The sequence below is a fragment of the Rhinolophus sinicus genome, linkage group LG03 (assembly GCF_036562045.2).
Source record: "Rhinolophus sinicus isolate RSC01 linkage group LG03, ASM3656204v1, whole genome shotgun sequence".
In the NCBI taxonomy this organism is placed as follows: Eukaryota; Metazoa; Chordata; class Mammalia; order Chiroptera; family Rhinolophidae; genus Rhinolophus; species Rhinolophus sinicus.
In genome coordinates, this window is record NC_133753.1 from 26,928,958 (window position 1) to 26,946,079 (window position 17,122).

A 17,122-nucleotide genomic window follows, 5' to 3' on the forward strand; every position below is an offset into this window, starting at 1 on the left:
ATGTGGGCCCTCTGACCCTATCAGCCAGTTCTCAATGGGTAGGGGCGAGTTCCTGGGTTAAGGGGAAATCTCTGTGCCCAGAAATGTGTTTTCTTAAGAGCTTAAGTAAAGTAACTTGGATTGGTTCATAGAAACTCTATAGATACTGAAACCTTGAAAATCCAACGTGTACCTCCATTCTTTGTGGTCTAAGAGAGGTTATAATCCAGGGGTGCCCTGGCAATAGGAAGCCCAAGTAGCCGCTCGTCAGAAGGGTCAGCTGTGACATCACACGCAGCTCCTTTTATGGGCTGTGTGGTATAAAGGTTAAGAGAGGCTCTTGAATCAGGCTGCCTGGGTTTCAGTCTTGGCTTATTACCGTGTTTCTCCGAAAATAAGACCTAGCCGGACAATCAGCTCTAATGTGTCTTTTAGAGCAAAAATTAATATAAGACCTGGCATTATATATTATATTGTATTGTATTGTATTGTATTATATTATATTACATTATATTATATTATATGATATTATACCTGGTCTTATATAAGACTCGGTCTTACAGTAAAATAAGACCGGCTCTTATATTAATTTTTGCTCCAAAAGACACATTAGAGCTGATTGTCTGGCTAGGTCTTATTTTCAGGGAAACACAGTAGTTGCATGGCCTTGGAAAATGTATTTAATGGTGCTGTAACTCAGTTTCCTCATCTGTAAAACAGAGATGGCAATAGTACGTATCACATAAGGCTGTTCTGAGGGTAAGAGATAATGTGTATATAAGGCTTGGTACGAAAATGGACATATTGTATATGTTTAAGAAATGATGGTTCCTACCATCATTCCACGGTAGCTTCATGATGGAGCCTGCAGGAGAGGACAGCAGATGGCAAGAGGGCTCTGTATTCGGTGGTTTCCTTGTGATTAATGCAGATTCTCTGGTTTCTTCTGTATTCCTTTCCTTGCCCAGTATTGATCCTCCAGAAGGTGGAGAATGGAGACCTGAGCAACAAGATTCTGAAGATCACTGATTTTGGCCTGGCTCGGGAATGGCACCGAACCACCAAGATGAGCGCAGCAGGGACATATGCGTGGATGGCACCCGAAGTCATTCGTGCCTCCATGTTTTCCAAGGGCAGTGACGTGTGGAGGTAAGGGCCATAGGTACAGCGTCAGTGTTCCCCAGGTCTGTTTTGGCTGCACACATACTTCAGGACTTGGAGAACTGAAGTTGCATAGACTCCCAGGCACCCCAACTAGGTATAAGTGACCCCTTTAGAGCAATCTACACTAATTCCCATGTTGCCAGGGGACGATTTCCAATACCTTCATCTACCAGCAATTCCTCCAGTGCTGTGGCAGGTACCACCTCTATGCAGACCCCTTTGTGGTAGTGATTCTTCCTAGAGAAGATCAGTAGATGCCAGGGGCAATGTGTACTCCGACTGTAGGATGGTGAGGGCACTCAGTCACTCCTGCAGACCTTCCTCAGGGTCACCCTGGCTTGCTTCGCAACAGTGGCTATGGCTGCTGGACTTGTCCTCACTGTAAGCTCTTGGGCTGATAAGTATTCTTTGTGCGCTTTTTTCCTGGTGGGCTGGAAAGTATCCTTTCCAGTTACCAGTTAACCTTTTAATCAAGGCTCTGTCTATCTGTTGAATACTGATAAAGAAATGGAAAAAGACAGATCCCCAGCATCCAGAACTGCAGAGTCACTGATTAGACCAGCCACCCCCCTAACAATGGTCAGCTCAAGAGGTCACAAGGATATGTGTCTAAGAATCGTGTCACCACTGAGGGGAGGTTGAGCGTCCACAGTGCACGCATCGTCATGGCTGAGACAGGGACATCCCCGTGGTATGCGAAAGGAAGGACTATAATTTATCATTGTACTTCAGTCTATGAAGTTGTTGCTTCCTGGTGTGTTGTAAAGTGAGCTTGTGTGTGCATATGTGTGTGTGTGTGTTTTAAATAAAAGCTATATTGAGATACTATTTATATACCATAAAATTTACCCTTTAAATAGTATAAGTCAATGGTTTTTAGTAAATTTACAAAGCTCTATACCAATCACCATTTTTTATTAGTTTCCTAGGGCTGCTTTAACAAATTACCTCAAACCTGGTGGCTTATAGTCCAGGGGCCAGAAATCTGAAATTAGTGTCAGCAGGTCCACGCTCCCTCCAGAGACTCTAGGGGAGATTCTGTTGCAAATAAGATTCTGGGTCTTGAGACATGGATATAATTTTTTAGGGCCACAATTCAATTCAGTACAACCACTATCTATTTCCAGAACATTTTTATTATCCAAAAAAGAAACTTTATACCTATTAGCAGTCATTCCCTAATCTGCCCTGGCAACCATTGATTTACTTTCTGTCTCTATAGGTTTGGCTATTCTGGACATTTCTTACAAATGGAATCATATACTATGTGGTCATTTGTGACTGGCTTCTTTCATTTAGCATAATATTTTCAAGGTTTATCCATGTTGTAGCATGTGTCAGAACTTTACTTCTTTTTATAGCTGAATAATATTCCACTTATGGACGTACCACAATTTGTTTATTCATTATTCTTCAGCTGATGGACATTTGGGTTGTTTTCACTTTTTGGCTATTATGAACAAGGCTGCTGTGGACATTTGTGTACAAGCTTTTGTGGGAACATATGTTATCAGTTCTCTTTGGTATATACCTAGGAGTGGAATTGCTGAGTCATATGTTAATTCTATGTTTAACTTTTTGAGGACCCGCCAAAGAGTTTTTCACCTTGGCCGCGCCATTTTACATTCCCAATAGCAATGTATGAGGGTTCCAATTTCTCCACATACTGTCAACACTAGTTATTGTCTGTTTTTTTGAGTCTAGCCATCTTAATTGATATTAAGTGGTATTTCATTATTGTTTTGATTTGTATTTCCCTAATGACTAATGATGTTGAACATCTTTTCATGTGTTTATTGTCCATTTTTATATCTTCTGGATAAATGTTGATTCAAATCCTTTGCCATTTAAAAAATTGGGATAGATGTCTTTTTATTTTCATGTTGAAAGACTTCTTTATACATTCTGGATACGAGTCCCTTGTATCCCAAGGGATATATATATATATATATTTTGTGTTCCAAGATATATGATTTGCAAAAAATTTTTTCCCATTTTGTGGGTTTTCTTTTCATTTTCTTGATGGTACCCTTTGAAACACAAACATTTTTAACTTTGATGAAGTCCACTTTATTTTTTCTTTGATTGCTTGTGCTTTGGTGTCATATCTAGGAAACCATTGCCTAAGCCAAAGTTATGAAGATTTATACCCATGGTTTCTTCTAAGAATTTTATAACTTTAACTCTTATATTTAGGTCTCTGTCCCAATCTGAGTTAGTTTTTGTATGTGGTATGAGGTGGGGTCCAACTTCATTCTTTTGCATACGGCTATTTGTCCCAGTACCATTTGTTGAAAACGCTGTTCTTCCAAATTAAATTGCCTTGTCATACTTGTCAAAAGCAATTTACCACAAATGTAACAGTTTTCTTCTGGACTCTCAATCTACTCTATTAATCTAAGTGTCTACCTTTATATCATTATACCCTTATACCCTGTTTTAATTACTGTAGTTTTATAGGAAGTGTGGGTTCTCCAACTTTATTCTTCTTTTTTAAGATTATTTTGGCTATTCTGGATCCCTTGCATTCCCATATGAATTTTCGGATCATTTTGTCAATTTCTGCAAAATAGGCAGCTGGGATTTGGATAAAGATTGTATTAAATCTGTAAATCACAGATTTGAAGAGTCTTACTATCTTAAGCCTTTCAATCTATGAACATGGGATATCTTTCCATTTATTTAGGCCTCCTTTAATTTCTTTCAGATGTTTTGTACCTTCTGTATATTGAATCTCATTTCATTACACGTTAATTGCAGGGCAAAGTAGCTATTGTGAAGAAAATCGTTTTCCTTTACTTAAAGTAACTGACCAGATCTCATTGGGTTGACCTATATACTGATACTCAACTGGTTTTGACGTACAAAACTAGCAGTTTCATATGTATCAACCTAATACTTTCATTGCTTGACCATAGACTAATGAGCTTAGTTAATATTATATGTTAACTAAGCTAAGTTGCTATTACAAAGAGCCTACAGATGTGGCTTAAATAACATAGAAGTGTATTTCTTTTATAATAAGGGGTAGTCCAGCCAGTCCAGGCTGGTGGGGCAGTTGTGCCCTTCAAGATCATTCAGGAACCTAGGTTCTTTCAGCGTCCTTCAGTGCATTGTTTTTGTTTAAATGGTTGCAACTGAGTGTCTGTTACTTCTACATTATACTCTGCAGAAAAGGGGAAAGAGAGTTTCTTCATGGCAAGCAGCTCGTCTTTAATTTGGAGACGACCCAGAAGGTGTGCACGTCTCCTGTGTGCACTCCCCATTGCCTGCTCTAGGTCACGTAGGCACGCCTGGCTCCCAGAGAAATAGACAAATGTAGGCTCTAGCTGGGCAACTGTGTGCCCAGCTAAAACTCTTACTATAGAAGGAGGAGAAAGTGGATTTGGGGGAACAATCAACCACTTGCCACATTCAACTTCATCTTTCCTTTCTTCATGGGAAATCATGACTTCACAGTAACATGCTTGTTTTCTACGTTCTATATTCCTGCTAGCCTCTTCCTCCAGGTTGGCCCTGAAATCATTTAGCTTTTGTTGTCACATACTCCAAAGATTTCTGCTACTACAGTGATTTGGGCAGAGTTGCCTCTGCTATCCAGGTGCATTCTTAGTGGGAAGGGAAAGCCCAAATGCCTCATGTAGAATCTTCTCATAGTGATAGAAATGCCAGGCAAGGAAGGGCGAGGCCATTGCAGGGCTTTGTCCATCATGGAAGGAACAAGGAAGGGCCTTTCAACTTTTACCCAAAGTGCCCTTGTTCCAAGACTAACCTGCAGGTTTTGCCCTCCAGCCACAGATCCTGAAAGCAGGCTTGAGGAGCCTGTGGTGAGAGGCATCTGATGAAATAATTCTGCTGTCTGAAGGGACTGGCTTGGAGGTAAACTCCAAATCAACAGCACTTTGGATGAGGTGTCTTGGAATTTGTCACATGGTCTACTGTGCCAGTTGGTCTCTATTTTAAAATTGTTCCTGGGACTTAAGCCTCCTAACTCAGTTTGGTTGATGAATGTCATTTGAAAACATATATTACCCTGTTCCATTCCAGCTTTCTTAACTTCCATGCTGCAACAATTCTTTCTAGGACATAATCTATTAAACCCATTAAATGGGACTTTCATCCCTCCCTCCTCAAGCCTAAGTGGCTCAAATGATCTCGCACTTTTACCACAAGAAATCATGTGTCCATTGCTCTACGTACAATACACATACACTGGTAACAGTATTTCCTGCCTACAAATGCTTAAGGCTAGTCTCTATGCTGAATGCTGTCCATCTTTTATCTCATTTGCCTGTTGTGTGTGGGATGAAATGGAGGCATTTTACTGATCACTTTAAAAATTACAGTAGTAAAACATGTTCACTATAGAAAAATTAGAAGATACGTATAAACAAAAAAAGAAAAAGAAACTTACCCATAGCCCCCTTCTAAAGATAACCTACATTGATATTTTGGTGCATTTATTCCTGTACACGTGCTCATCCACCCATCCCTTAAAATGGGATCATTCTGTTTTGTAAGCTACTTTATTTTTTTTAAGGAGGGCGCAGCTCACCGTGGCCCATGCAGGGATCGAACCGGCAACTTTGGGGTGATTAGCACTATGCTCTAACCAACTGAGCTAACCAGCCACCCCTGTAAGCTACTTTTAAAATATAATACAGCACGAGCCTATTACCCCATCAATAAATATTTATTATGTCAATAAATATATTAATGTATGTATTACATATGTATGTTAATAAGTGTGTCATCATTTTGAGTTAGGGTCTGGTACAAGAATTGTACATTACAATTTACAAAGTGTTTTTACATATGATATAGTTCATTTGTCTTTGGGGTCACAACTGATTACCAAGTGCAGGAGCCCATTCAAGGGTCACCGTCTCCTTTCAGAGTGTGGACCCCTGAGGTAGTCTTAGAGACAACGCAGGTTAATAAGGAAAACAGTCCTGGTCCAGCACAGGTGCAGAATTGCCATGCCTTTTGTTGGGAAGGGTTGCTCTCCACTCTGATGCTTTCCTTTACTTTGAAAAGAAGGAAACACCCCTCCCCCACCTCTGATCAAATGGTGGGAAGGATTACCACACCTCTGGAGGTGGCTAATTATTGACACAAGGGTGAATTCTCCCAGGGTTCCCGCCTTGGCTCTGAGGATGGGGAGTCATTGGCAGCGCCGTGGGAGCTGATGGTTCTCTGTGGGGGAAGGGACTCCGCGGCTATGTTTTAGCTGAGCTGGTCCTTCCAGGCTGCTTGTAAATGGTCTTGAAAGAACCTCTTGACCTTTTCAGTACTGGGAGGGCAACAAAGTAGGCTAAATCTGAGGTAAATCGGTAGGCTTCCGCCCACGTCTCCCTACAGCTCAGACCCATCTAACTCGTATTTCTCCAGTTCCTTTCCTGGATTCTATTCCTGCGAAAGAAATGCAAGACTTCATTTATATCACCCACCTTCTGTTACAAAAATAAAGAGGAACATTGGCAGACGAAAACTTTGCCTGGTTTAGTCATCCCCAGAAAGGCTTCTTACCTGAATGCTTGTGTCCCTCGGCAAGGCTCTCACCAGCCATGGTGGGCTCTCCCTCTCACCAGACACTTTCTCATTGCAGGTCCTTTCCAAGGGGAAACACACTGTTTACTAGCCATAGATGGTCATTCCTGGATGAGGAGTAATTGTTATTTTTCCCTTGCAGCTATTCTGTGAGGTTGGTGTAGGGATGGCTGTCTTTGTTGTACAGATGAGGAAACTGATGTTTGAAGAAGTGAACTTGCTCTCCTGGCTGGTCACTGGTAAAGCAGGCATTTGACCTAAGTTTGTCTAAATCTTTCTTGAGCAGCAGTTTCCCCCACCCACACCCTCACCCCCGCCCCACTTGAGCATCAGCTCTCCCATTTCACTTAGTTGTAGAGCCCTTCAAATGGAATGGAATGCTGACGAACAAAGAAACAAGCCAGGTATGAGCAGATCTGCCCTTGTTGAAGCTGGGAGGGGTAGAGTCCCTGGCTCCTCCCTCTCCCAGGTGGTCCGAGACAACTCCATGGGCCACTTAGGGTTCCCTGTGAAAACCACCACAGAGGAGATGCCAGGACACAAATAGGACACATATTTGGATCTTGAAAACACTCTAGTATTTTTCCAGGTGGTTAGGGTTCAGACACCATTTGTCTTTGCCTGGATGGGAGAAAGAAGTTCTTTGGGTTTCTGTTCCTCAGGGTGGAGATGGGCGGTAGTGCCAAGAGCAGACAACTGAAGATGAAAGTGGCTCTAACGTAGGAATCTAGTCAGCAGTGCTGAGAGTTCCTAGAGGCCACTTGGTAGAAGCTGCAAAGCATGACCAGTGCCTGGATGAGTCACATTAAAGGCTTGGCAGGAAGTACAATAATGCAATTGTTGCTGGTCTTCAGGGCTTATTCTAGGGTACCCAGTGCAGTCTGCAGGACCATCTGACCAAGCACTCACTCCCACACCCATCCACAAACTCACTCACCATATGAGTGTCTACTGTGTACCCAAGTCTAGGCAAGGTCCTGAGAATGTAAATTAAAAACTATTATCCCTGCCCTCTAGGAGCCCATAGGCTGGTAAACAAACAACTATAATACCTGACAGCCCAAACAAAGGCTGAGTAACACCGGGGTGTCAGGGAAGGCTTCCTAAAATATCCAATTGTTCCCATCAGTCTCAGTCTAAAATCCAACTCCTTGTCTAGACAAGACACGACTTGGAATTGTCTACCAGGCTTTCTTCTGTCAAGATAAGGAAAGAAAGCAATCGTATTTGGAGCGGTTACTGGGATAAAGCCATTGTCCAAGGAGACTGGCCAGGCTACTCAGAGGGTACACCCAGGGATCCCCCAGGGTGCCCTGGCACATTGGTTGGCACGTTGCTGCTCTTTGGAGCCATGCCAAGCCAGTTGGGCTTCTTTGACAGCAAGTTCATGCCCTTGAACGTGCTCGATCTCTATCTCTGGAGCACTGGCTGTTCACTCAGCAGTCAAGGTTTAGCTCAAGGTTTAGCAATGTCCCGCCTCCATCCTGGTCTGGTTTGGGTGACCCTCCTCTGTGCTTTCATAGTATCTCTGTTGTGACTTATTTCTCTGTATTCTAATTGCTTTTTTTCTGTTCCTCTCACGAATCTATAGATAAGATCTGTGTCTTATCCTGTATCCCAGGCTTGGCATCGAGCTTGATGCATAGTAAATATTTAGTAGATGTTTAAAATGAATGAGTAAATGGTGGTGCATTTGAATCAGATCTTGAAAGATGATTAGAGTTTATCAAGCAGAGAAATGGTAAAAGGGCACTCTAGAGAGAAAGAACTGAGAAGACGTCCAGGGTCCACTATGACTTATTTTGTGTATGCCCTTAATCTATGCTGTTAAACCTATCTGCTTTCCTCATCGGCAAAATGATGATAAAACTTATCTTGCAGGTTTGTTGTAGGGATTCAAGATGATGTTTGTAAACGACTTAGCACCCTACACATACAAGGTACCATGATTGACTAGATAATGGGTTTTCTTTTTTTTTAAATTAATATGATTTTGGGGGGAGTTGTAAGCCACTGATGAATATTAACATTTTTGAGGTTTGTGTTGAAAATATAAGGAGAGTCACTCTTCCAAATGTTCATGGCCTGACATTTTCTTGTCCTGACTTATTCCTGGAAGGATTGAATGCTACATGATTTTGCCTAGTTCTGATGGTGAATTTAGAATAATTATTCTGCTAAGCCTTGTGCTCCACCTTCCCTGACTCCCAGGACATTTGAAAAGAAATTCTTTGTGTGGACGTGAAAGGTAGGGAGGGAACTCTGAAGTCCTCACAGCTGACGCTCTGATCTGCTCCACTGATGCAGGCTGCCCGTGTGAAACGTTCCCCTTTGAATTAGACAGAGGTCTCCATTAAGGACTCACTCACGCTGATGGGGGTAGGAATCTATGCAGCCTAGTGGGCATTACAGAAATCTTTTACAGGAGAAAAATCTGTTTGTTTTGGGTGGTCAGCTCTCTACTTTTCTCAAGCTAAAATAATGTATTTGTGACTAAAGCTGAAGTTTTCTTAAAACAGAAAACAATGTACTTGTATTCTGGAGAGGATATTTCTTCTTCCAGTTTATTGTATGAACAATAACAACAACAAAATAGCTGTGGCCCTTGAGCACTGAGTTAAACACTAGAGTAGCTCATTTAATTTCATGGCAGCCTGTGAGAATGCTAGTGTTATTTGCCATTTACAGATAAGGAATTTGGGAAGCAAGACTTTGCAACCTGGTGTGCCTGACTCTAGAGTTTTTGCTTTCAGCCAACAGGCCTTATGGTCTCCCTTTTCTATTACATTAGTACATCTATTTTGTTAGTCTCCCTACCTGCTGGAGACAATGTGGGATGCTCAGCAAGGCCTCATGAGCTATTTCCATGAAGGTGCACATGTGGTTTATTACATGGCTTCTGTCTTCTTTTCCTTAGCTATGGGGTGCTGCTTTGGGAGCTACTGACTGGGGAGGTGCCCTTCCGAGGAATCGATGGCTTAGCGGTCGCTTATGGAGTGGCCATGAACAAGCTCGCCCTTCCCATCCCTTCTACATGCCCAGAACCTTTTGCCAAACTCATGGAAGGTAAGTGACCCGTGGCCAGAGCAAAACTGGACACGGTTTACCTTCCTATTGGCACTTGATAGGTTTTGGCCAGTTCTGCAGGATCCTTTACTGGCAGAGGAGAAGTATTAGTCACTCAAGGAGGAATCCTGTGGGCCATGGGAAGAGCTGCTTTAAGACGATGCCAGCACCCTGCTACATTGATGTCACAGATGTTCCTTCTCTCTGTCTCCAGCGACTATAGAACTTAACTTAGTAACTAAAGCCCGCTATCCAGTACTTCAGTATATTTATTATTAAATACAAAATAAAAAAGTAGAGCAGCTTTTACTGCAAGACCTCTGAGTGTCTTACATATAGAAACAAAGAGTATCTGAGAAGAAAAGAACTCCAAAAGTCATCTCGTCAAATCTGATACTTTTGTAGGTGAGAAACCCAAAGCTGAGAGAGGTTAAGTGGATACGTGGCCCCTCCATTAGTTAGCGGCTGAGGTGAAAGTGGAAATAATTCACTTTTCCTGACGCCCACTCCACTGCTTCTTACCCTTACCTCTCATTGAGGTGGGGCAGGGTAGCTCATTTATTTGCAGGAAAGTGAGGCCCGAGGTGTAATAGTCACCCACTGTGAGGACTAGAGTCCTGAATAACGTGATAACTTGTGGTAGTCGTGCTTCACCCAAGGGAACTCTTTGGATTTGTTTTATCTTTATGCTAAATCAACCATCAGAATCAGATGGGTGCAAAACTGCTGCATTTTATTTCCAAATTCACTCTTTATGATTATGATATTGGACAGCTTGCTTTACTTCTTAATCCCTATCTGTGGTTTCCAAAAATCCCATCTCTGTTTCTGGAAGGAGAAATAAGAGGTGATTTTCTGGTAAATGAGGCCAAATGATATCCAAAGTCTTACATTTGCCTCTGGCCATTCATGCTTTTTGTCTACTCGCGTGTTCCATGAAGATTGCTGGAATCCCGACCCCCATTCACGACCATCCTTCACAAGTATCCTGGACCAGCTAACTACCATAGAGGAGTCTGGTTTCTTTGAAATGCCCAAGGACTCCTTCCACTGCCTGCAGGACGACTGGAAACATGAGATTCAGGAGATGTTTGACCAACTCAGGGCCAAAGAAAAGGTAAGAAAGAAAAGAAAAAGGCATGCAGGGTTTGAATCCGTAGACCCTCTCTACTGGGCCTAACAAGACTACATTCTGGCTTTGTTTGCGATAACAGGGCAGGTCTTTCCTTTCCGGCTTTACATGGAGAGAATTCTCCAGGCCTCAGGTATGTCCTGAAATGGTATAGACTTTTTCTGTCTTTTGGGGATATGGCAGGATTAAGTAGGGGGAGTCATGAGTCCAGAGCTCTCCTTGAGGGTATCTACTGCATTGTCCAAACCAGACGAAGAGCACCACTGGACAAGTACCAGTGGGGTGTCACACCCTGCCAGCTGAATATACGACAGGGCTCTAGAAAGGTTTCTTGGTTTTGTAATGGCCTCCTAGAGGGGATAACTTGATACAAGGATACTTCAACATTGAGAACAGTTACCAGAACATCTTGCCAGTGTCTTGGTATCACCATTAGAAATAGAATGTGGACTAAAAATACCATGGGTCTGAAATTGTTTGGCATTTTTCATGTTTTTATGAAAAGGGCTGAAAGCCCAAACCAACTAGCGGGGTTCAGAGACGCTTAGTCTACTAGAGATCCACCTTTTTGTTTTGGGAGCCATTCCTTAAGTGGCCCCTCCCTATGCCCTGAGTGTCTAGAGAGCAATCAGTGTCTATACTGGCGAAGCTAATCAAATCACTGGTAGGTACAGGACTAAATATAAGGGCTACAGCTAGGACAGGAGGAATGCCCATATAGAGACTTGTTCCCTTCTCACTCCCCACCATGGGAATTTGGGAAGCAATATGATAATAATAGTAGCTAAAATTGTATATGTCTTTCACTTGAAAGTTCTGATGAGACCTTTTCATCCTTTTTATCCAGGAGTCTTATGGCCCCTGCGACCAACATGTAGGGTAGGTGTTAACTATCTCCTTCTCCTCAGAGCTGAGGGTCAGTGACTTGCCTAGTAAGTGGGGAATCAGAATCTTGAACCTGGATCTTCTGATTCCAGAGCCATCTGCTTTCCCGTATCATTATTGTTTCCCTAAACAAACGAATTCAGAATCATTCCTGGAGCTTATTTGAGGAGAGTAAACTTTTTATGCAACATAGCAGTTCTAAACCTGGTACTGTTTGGCAAGTCAACGAGCATTCTACAGGAGAATGGAGGGAGCCTATGATGAATCTTTAGGGCGTAGTGAGGGAAGGGGGTGAACCTGCACTGACCATTGAGCAGAATGATGAAAAAAGACTTCCTGTTATTACTAATGCTATTCCAGCTAGAAGAACCCCCAAGTTGCTAGCCTTTTTTTAGATTACTGAATCACTGACTCTTGGTTATTTCTTCTGATTGATGAAATTATAAGAGTAACAGCCAGTAAGAAAAATGAAAGTTGGCTTTTGTCAGTAAGCAGTTACTAGGAAAAGCCAAGCCCATTCTCATAATAGCTAACATTTACAGAGCATGTACTGTGTGACATACTCTGTTATAAGTCACTTATATGAATTCTTACATAAGCTAATTATCTTACGTAATACAACCCTCTGATGTCAGTGCTTTTGACGTCGTATCACGTTTGATGCCCGTGTTAAGTTGCCCAAGGCCACAATTCAGGCACTTTGTTCCAGAGTCTCTGCTCTTAACCACCATGCTCTAATGCCTCTCCATTATAAGGCTCATAGTTGGGCAAGTGAGGGTAAGATGAACGATGAGTTTTCTCTCTGGAGAGATTCCTTTTAAATCATTGTATGTGAAACATGTGATTTGTATACTATGAGGTTGATCCCCCAGTAGGTGTTTCGCAAGAAAGGGATTTACCATATTTGGGGTTTTCCAGGTATATGGTACCATAGGCAAGCAGTCCAGGGATGTCGTGGTTTCCCATGTGATTCAACTCATTCTTTGGGTTGACTCAACCTACTGCTTCTAGGTATTGTGACGATGGATTGGTCTCTGGGTTGGGGTTTGACTTCCCTTAAAGGAAGGATCTTATACCCAAACCATCCCTTAGACAAGGGCATGCAGGAGAGAGGATTCAGGAAGGCTGAAATGAGCTTGAACTTTTCAGCTTTCCCATTTAACAGCAAATCAATCAACTCAGAATCACTTTTCTGACTCTTCCTTATGTTTTTGTTCTCCCAAAGGTGAAAACAAAGTAGTGGGACAGGGAAGCCAATGATTTGGAGGGTGCATAATTAATCTGTTTGGGGCTTATTTCATCAAAGAAGAAGCTCAAACCTTCAGGTTCATCTCACAGATAGTTGTGATGAATTTATGTTCTCATAAAGAAGGGTTGCATTTATAAAATTATTTTCTATTTCCTTCTTCTTCTTTGTCATTCATTCATTCATTCATTCATTCATTCATATTTCATTGACTCAACAGTTATTCAGCAACTACTGAGCACCTACCACGTACCAGACAATTTTCAACGTGTAATCCTTTTCTCGATTTATCTCCTTTCTATCACTTTTATGGTTGTTTTGATATTCTCTTGGGAATGGAGGACAACTCGAATGAAAAGCAACTAATATCAGAATATTTTATTCTCATCTTGTCTCTGTTCTCTCTTCTGCTCTCTACCTGCTGCTCAGCTTCCCCACTATGTGTTCGCATACCTTTTTTTTTTTTTTTTATAGCTGTAGGTTGTTTTTTCTATAGTACAGTGTTACCTCGGTTTTCTAACATCTCCATTGACGAACATTTCGGTTTATGAACGCCGTAAATTTTATGGATCTATGGTATCATTAGATAGTACAATTCATGCTAAATTTACAGTTTTAGGGATTGATTTTAAAGGTCTGGAATAGATTAATCCATTTTGCATTGCTTTCTATAGGGAAACCATGCCTCGGTTTTTGAACGTTTCAGGACTCGAACGGTCTTCCAGAACAGATTACATTTGAAAACCGAGGTACCACTGTATTTTGTTTTAGTCCAGAATGACTTCTTCTGGTGGAACATTTCATTGAGAATTTTAAGTTTCAACCACAGAAATTTTGCTCTGGCTTTTTTTTTTTTAAACTTTTACTTATTTTAAGTGTGTTTTTCCAGGACCCATCAGCTCCAAGTCAGATAGTTGTCTCAATCTAGTTGTGGAGGGCGCAGCTCACAGTGGCCCTTGTAGGGATCGAACTGGCAACCTTGTGGTTAAGAGCACTGCACTCTAACCAACTGAGCTAACTGGTCACCCCATGCTCTGGCTTTATTGAAGAAGCTTCCTACTTGAAAGACATGGTTCTCTCAGGTTACTGACAAGAAAGCTTCTTAAGTTTTCCCTACCCCTACACCACTTCAATCCTAGGTCCCGGGTAACCATTGTTAACAGTTTAGAGTCCAGATTTTAAAATTTTATACACATGCTTTATGTGTTCCTATTTTATCTCCTATTTCCTGATTCCATATTTCGCCTCTTCCCAGAGACTCCATGGTGGGTTCATTTATAATAAGCTCATGCAGAAGGAAAACAGGGAGGCAGGGAAGAGGTTCTGCCCCCTTAACATGGCAGTAGTTCTAGAGCAAGTGTCTGGCAAAGACTTCAGGAAATGTTCTCTCTTCTCTTTGCTGTGCTATCATGATCCTTCCAGAGCAAAAGGTTTGGCTTTAAGATAAGATAAGCATTTAGACCTCGTGCTTCTGTGGATTCACTCATCCAGTGAACATGCCTTACATACCTTTTGAAAAGCCACCCTGGAAATAGTTCTATTTGAATGTTAGCTGATGTGGGAGGGTGATTCATTTACAATGGGCACATTTAAAGCTAGATCACATTAAGTTGGCTCTGATTTTTTAAAAAAATATTTTCTATAATGGCAAACAAAAATAGAACCAAGTCTGTAAAATTTAAATACATATGTTTTCTACCCAAGCCCTCAATTTTTTCCTCAGTCACAGGCAATTTTAATCAATAATCAAGGAGCAACTGGGAACTATGAGCCTCTGACCCCCGGGCTTAGCCTGTGGCTACTCTACCTGTATCCTCAGTATGGCTGTTCTGAGATTTCCTCTCCCCACCATTCAGGTGGTCAGGTTTTCATTTACTAGCTATTGAGCCCTCCTGTCCACCGGGGACTTGAAGTATGGGGCATTACAGGAGTGCTCTCCAGGGTGCTGTGCGCAGTAGTGCTCTGGGCTCTTGGGCCTCACCCCTCTGCACTGAGCGCCCCACTCTTCTCTCTGATGGCTCTACCTGCCCCACAGGAGCTCCGCACCTGGGAGGAGGAGCTGACACAGGCTGCGCTCCAGCAAAAGAACCAGGAGGAGCTGCTGCGGCGCCGGGAGCAGGAGCTGGCCGAGCGGGAGATTGACATCCTGGAGCGGGAGCTCAATGTCATCATCCACCAGCTGTGCCAGGAGAAGCCCCGGGTGAAGAAACGTAAGGGCAAGTTCAGGAAGAGCCGGCTGAAGCTCAAGGACGGAAACCGCATCAGCCTCCCTTCTGGTCAGTGGCCAGGGACCTGCTGGGACTTGGGAGCGGGGCAAGGGGCTGGTGTGGCCGGGGGTTAGTGGGAGCCAGGGACTGAGCTTGGAAACACAAGCTGGTTTGGAAAGAGCCATTCTATTCAATGGAAGGACGGGGCTGCTGAAAAGCTACCCACTTCAGGGGAAATTTTGAGTGTGACTGAAGGGAAGAGAAGGGTGATGGTCCTGATGGTCCATGGTTGCTCACATAGGCACATCTCACTTTAGGTGAACTTAGAGGAGGAAACATGTAATTGGGGGGGAAAAATTCCCGGGTGTGTATGTGTGAGACAAGTGAACTCTAGTCTCCACGAAATAACTCATCTCAGGGTTTCTTGAAATAATTGGTTCTCTACATGCAGTTGAGATGAGGATTAATATATAAGAATTTGATTTACACATACCCTTTCAGAAACACATCAGCTGAATATGAGTACATTTGTAGAATCTTTAGCCCTGGGAAAATTCTAAGAAATATGAAACTATGAATTAGAATCTTGTGGGGTGCAGTGTACCCATAGAGAGAGATGTGTGCTCAAGCGTGTGTTTATGTAGATAAAAAGAGTTTACTGTATTCGGAGTCCGTAAGGCCTCCAGGAAGCAAGGTTATCAGAAGTGCAAGGAACCAAGGAAACGTGACACAACAGGAGCAGAAGTGGATGATTTTAAGCACTAGGTTGGTGGCTTACATACAGACAAGGGAATTCATTTAGTGAAAGTCAGTGAATGTGTTCATGGGACATGTTTACTGGTTTCCCGGTTGTACATTTTTTTTCTTTTCAGGTAACAGAGTCTTTAAGCGCCTCTTGAGCATATAGCATGTGCCAGCATACCGCAGCATACGGGGGAAGCAGATATAAAAGCAATAGTTCCCACCTTCAGGGAGATCACAGTCTAGTAGGGAGATAGGTGTCAACTCACAGTCTAATTATAATACCTCTTTGATAAATGAGGAGAATGAAACTCAGAAACTCATAGCTGTAAGTTGTACATTCCTGGTGCGATGCTGTAACTGCCTTTGGAATATGTCAGAATTTGGACCTTTCATCCCAGGTCCCTCACTCCGCTGAGTTCCCACCAAGGACTAGTTGCTGTTACCCTGCTCTGCCTGCGCGGAGCGATAATCATTAGTCTGCCTGCTTTGGTCCCTGAGAAGAGGAAGCGTATGCTTAGATTACATGAAATGGAGAATTTTAAGTTGGATTTCCTAGAATAATTAGCTCTCCTGAACTAAAAATGACTATTCTAAATATGTAATTGCTACACCTGTATACATTATACAGACAGCTTTATGAAAACTGTCTAATGGCGTTCACTCAGATGAGGAATTTCCTTCTCCTCGTGCGTTCATCTTGCCATCCTACTGTCTGTTGGGAAAGCAAGAGGATTCTAAAACAGAATATTTCCCAGGTGAACAAGGAGCTTCTCAGGAAATGGGGGCCTGTCCCTCAAGCCTGCCAGGAAGTGTCAGTTTTCCCATGAATTTGATGATGGGAAACTTCTAATGCATACACATGTGTCTGTTTTTCCCCCCAAGCAGATTTCCAGCACAAGTTCACGGTACAGGCCTCCCCCACCATGGATAAAAGGAAGAGTCTCGTCAACAGCCGCTCTAGTCCTCCTGCAAGCCCCACCATCATTCCTCGCCTTCGAGCCATCCAGTGTGAGACTGTTTCCCAAATTAGTTGGGGCCAGAACACACCAGGGGCACCTGTCCCCTACTCTGTCCAGCCACCGACTGGTCCAGGCTTGCTCCATCCATAACTTCTGCCACCTCTTCTCGACAATGTGTATATACATGCAC

General features: G+C 42.6%; 1 protein-coding gene across 2 annotated transcripts in view; it reads left to right on the forward strand.

Moving 5' to 3' along the window:
* MAP3K9 (mitogen-activated protein kinase kinase kinase 9) overlaps window positions 1-17,122 on the forward strand; it is a 74,581-nt gene that overhangs the window by 41,273 nt on the left and 16,186 nt on the right. For both annotated transcript variants that reach the window (XM_019733342.2, XM_019733341.2), the window contains exons 3-7: window positions 948-1,128; window positions 9,611-9,759; window positions 10,701-10,876; window positions 15,058-15,298; window positions 16,859-16,981. In XM_019733342.2, coding sequence (XP_019588901.1) covers window positions 948-1,128; window positions 9,611-9,759; window positions 10,701-10,876; window positions 15,058-15,298; window positions 16,859-16,981 — 870 coding nt within the window. The remainder of the gene's footprint in view (window positions 1-947; window positions 1,129-9,610; window positions 9,760-10,700; window positions 10,877-15,057; window positions 15,299-16,858; window positions 16,982-17,122) is intronic.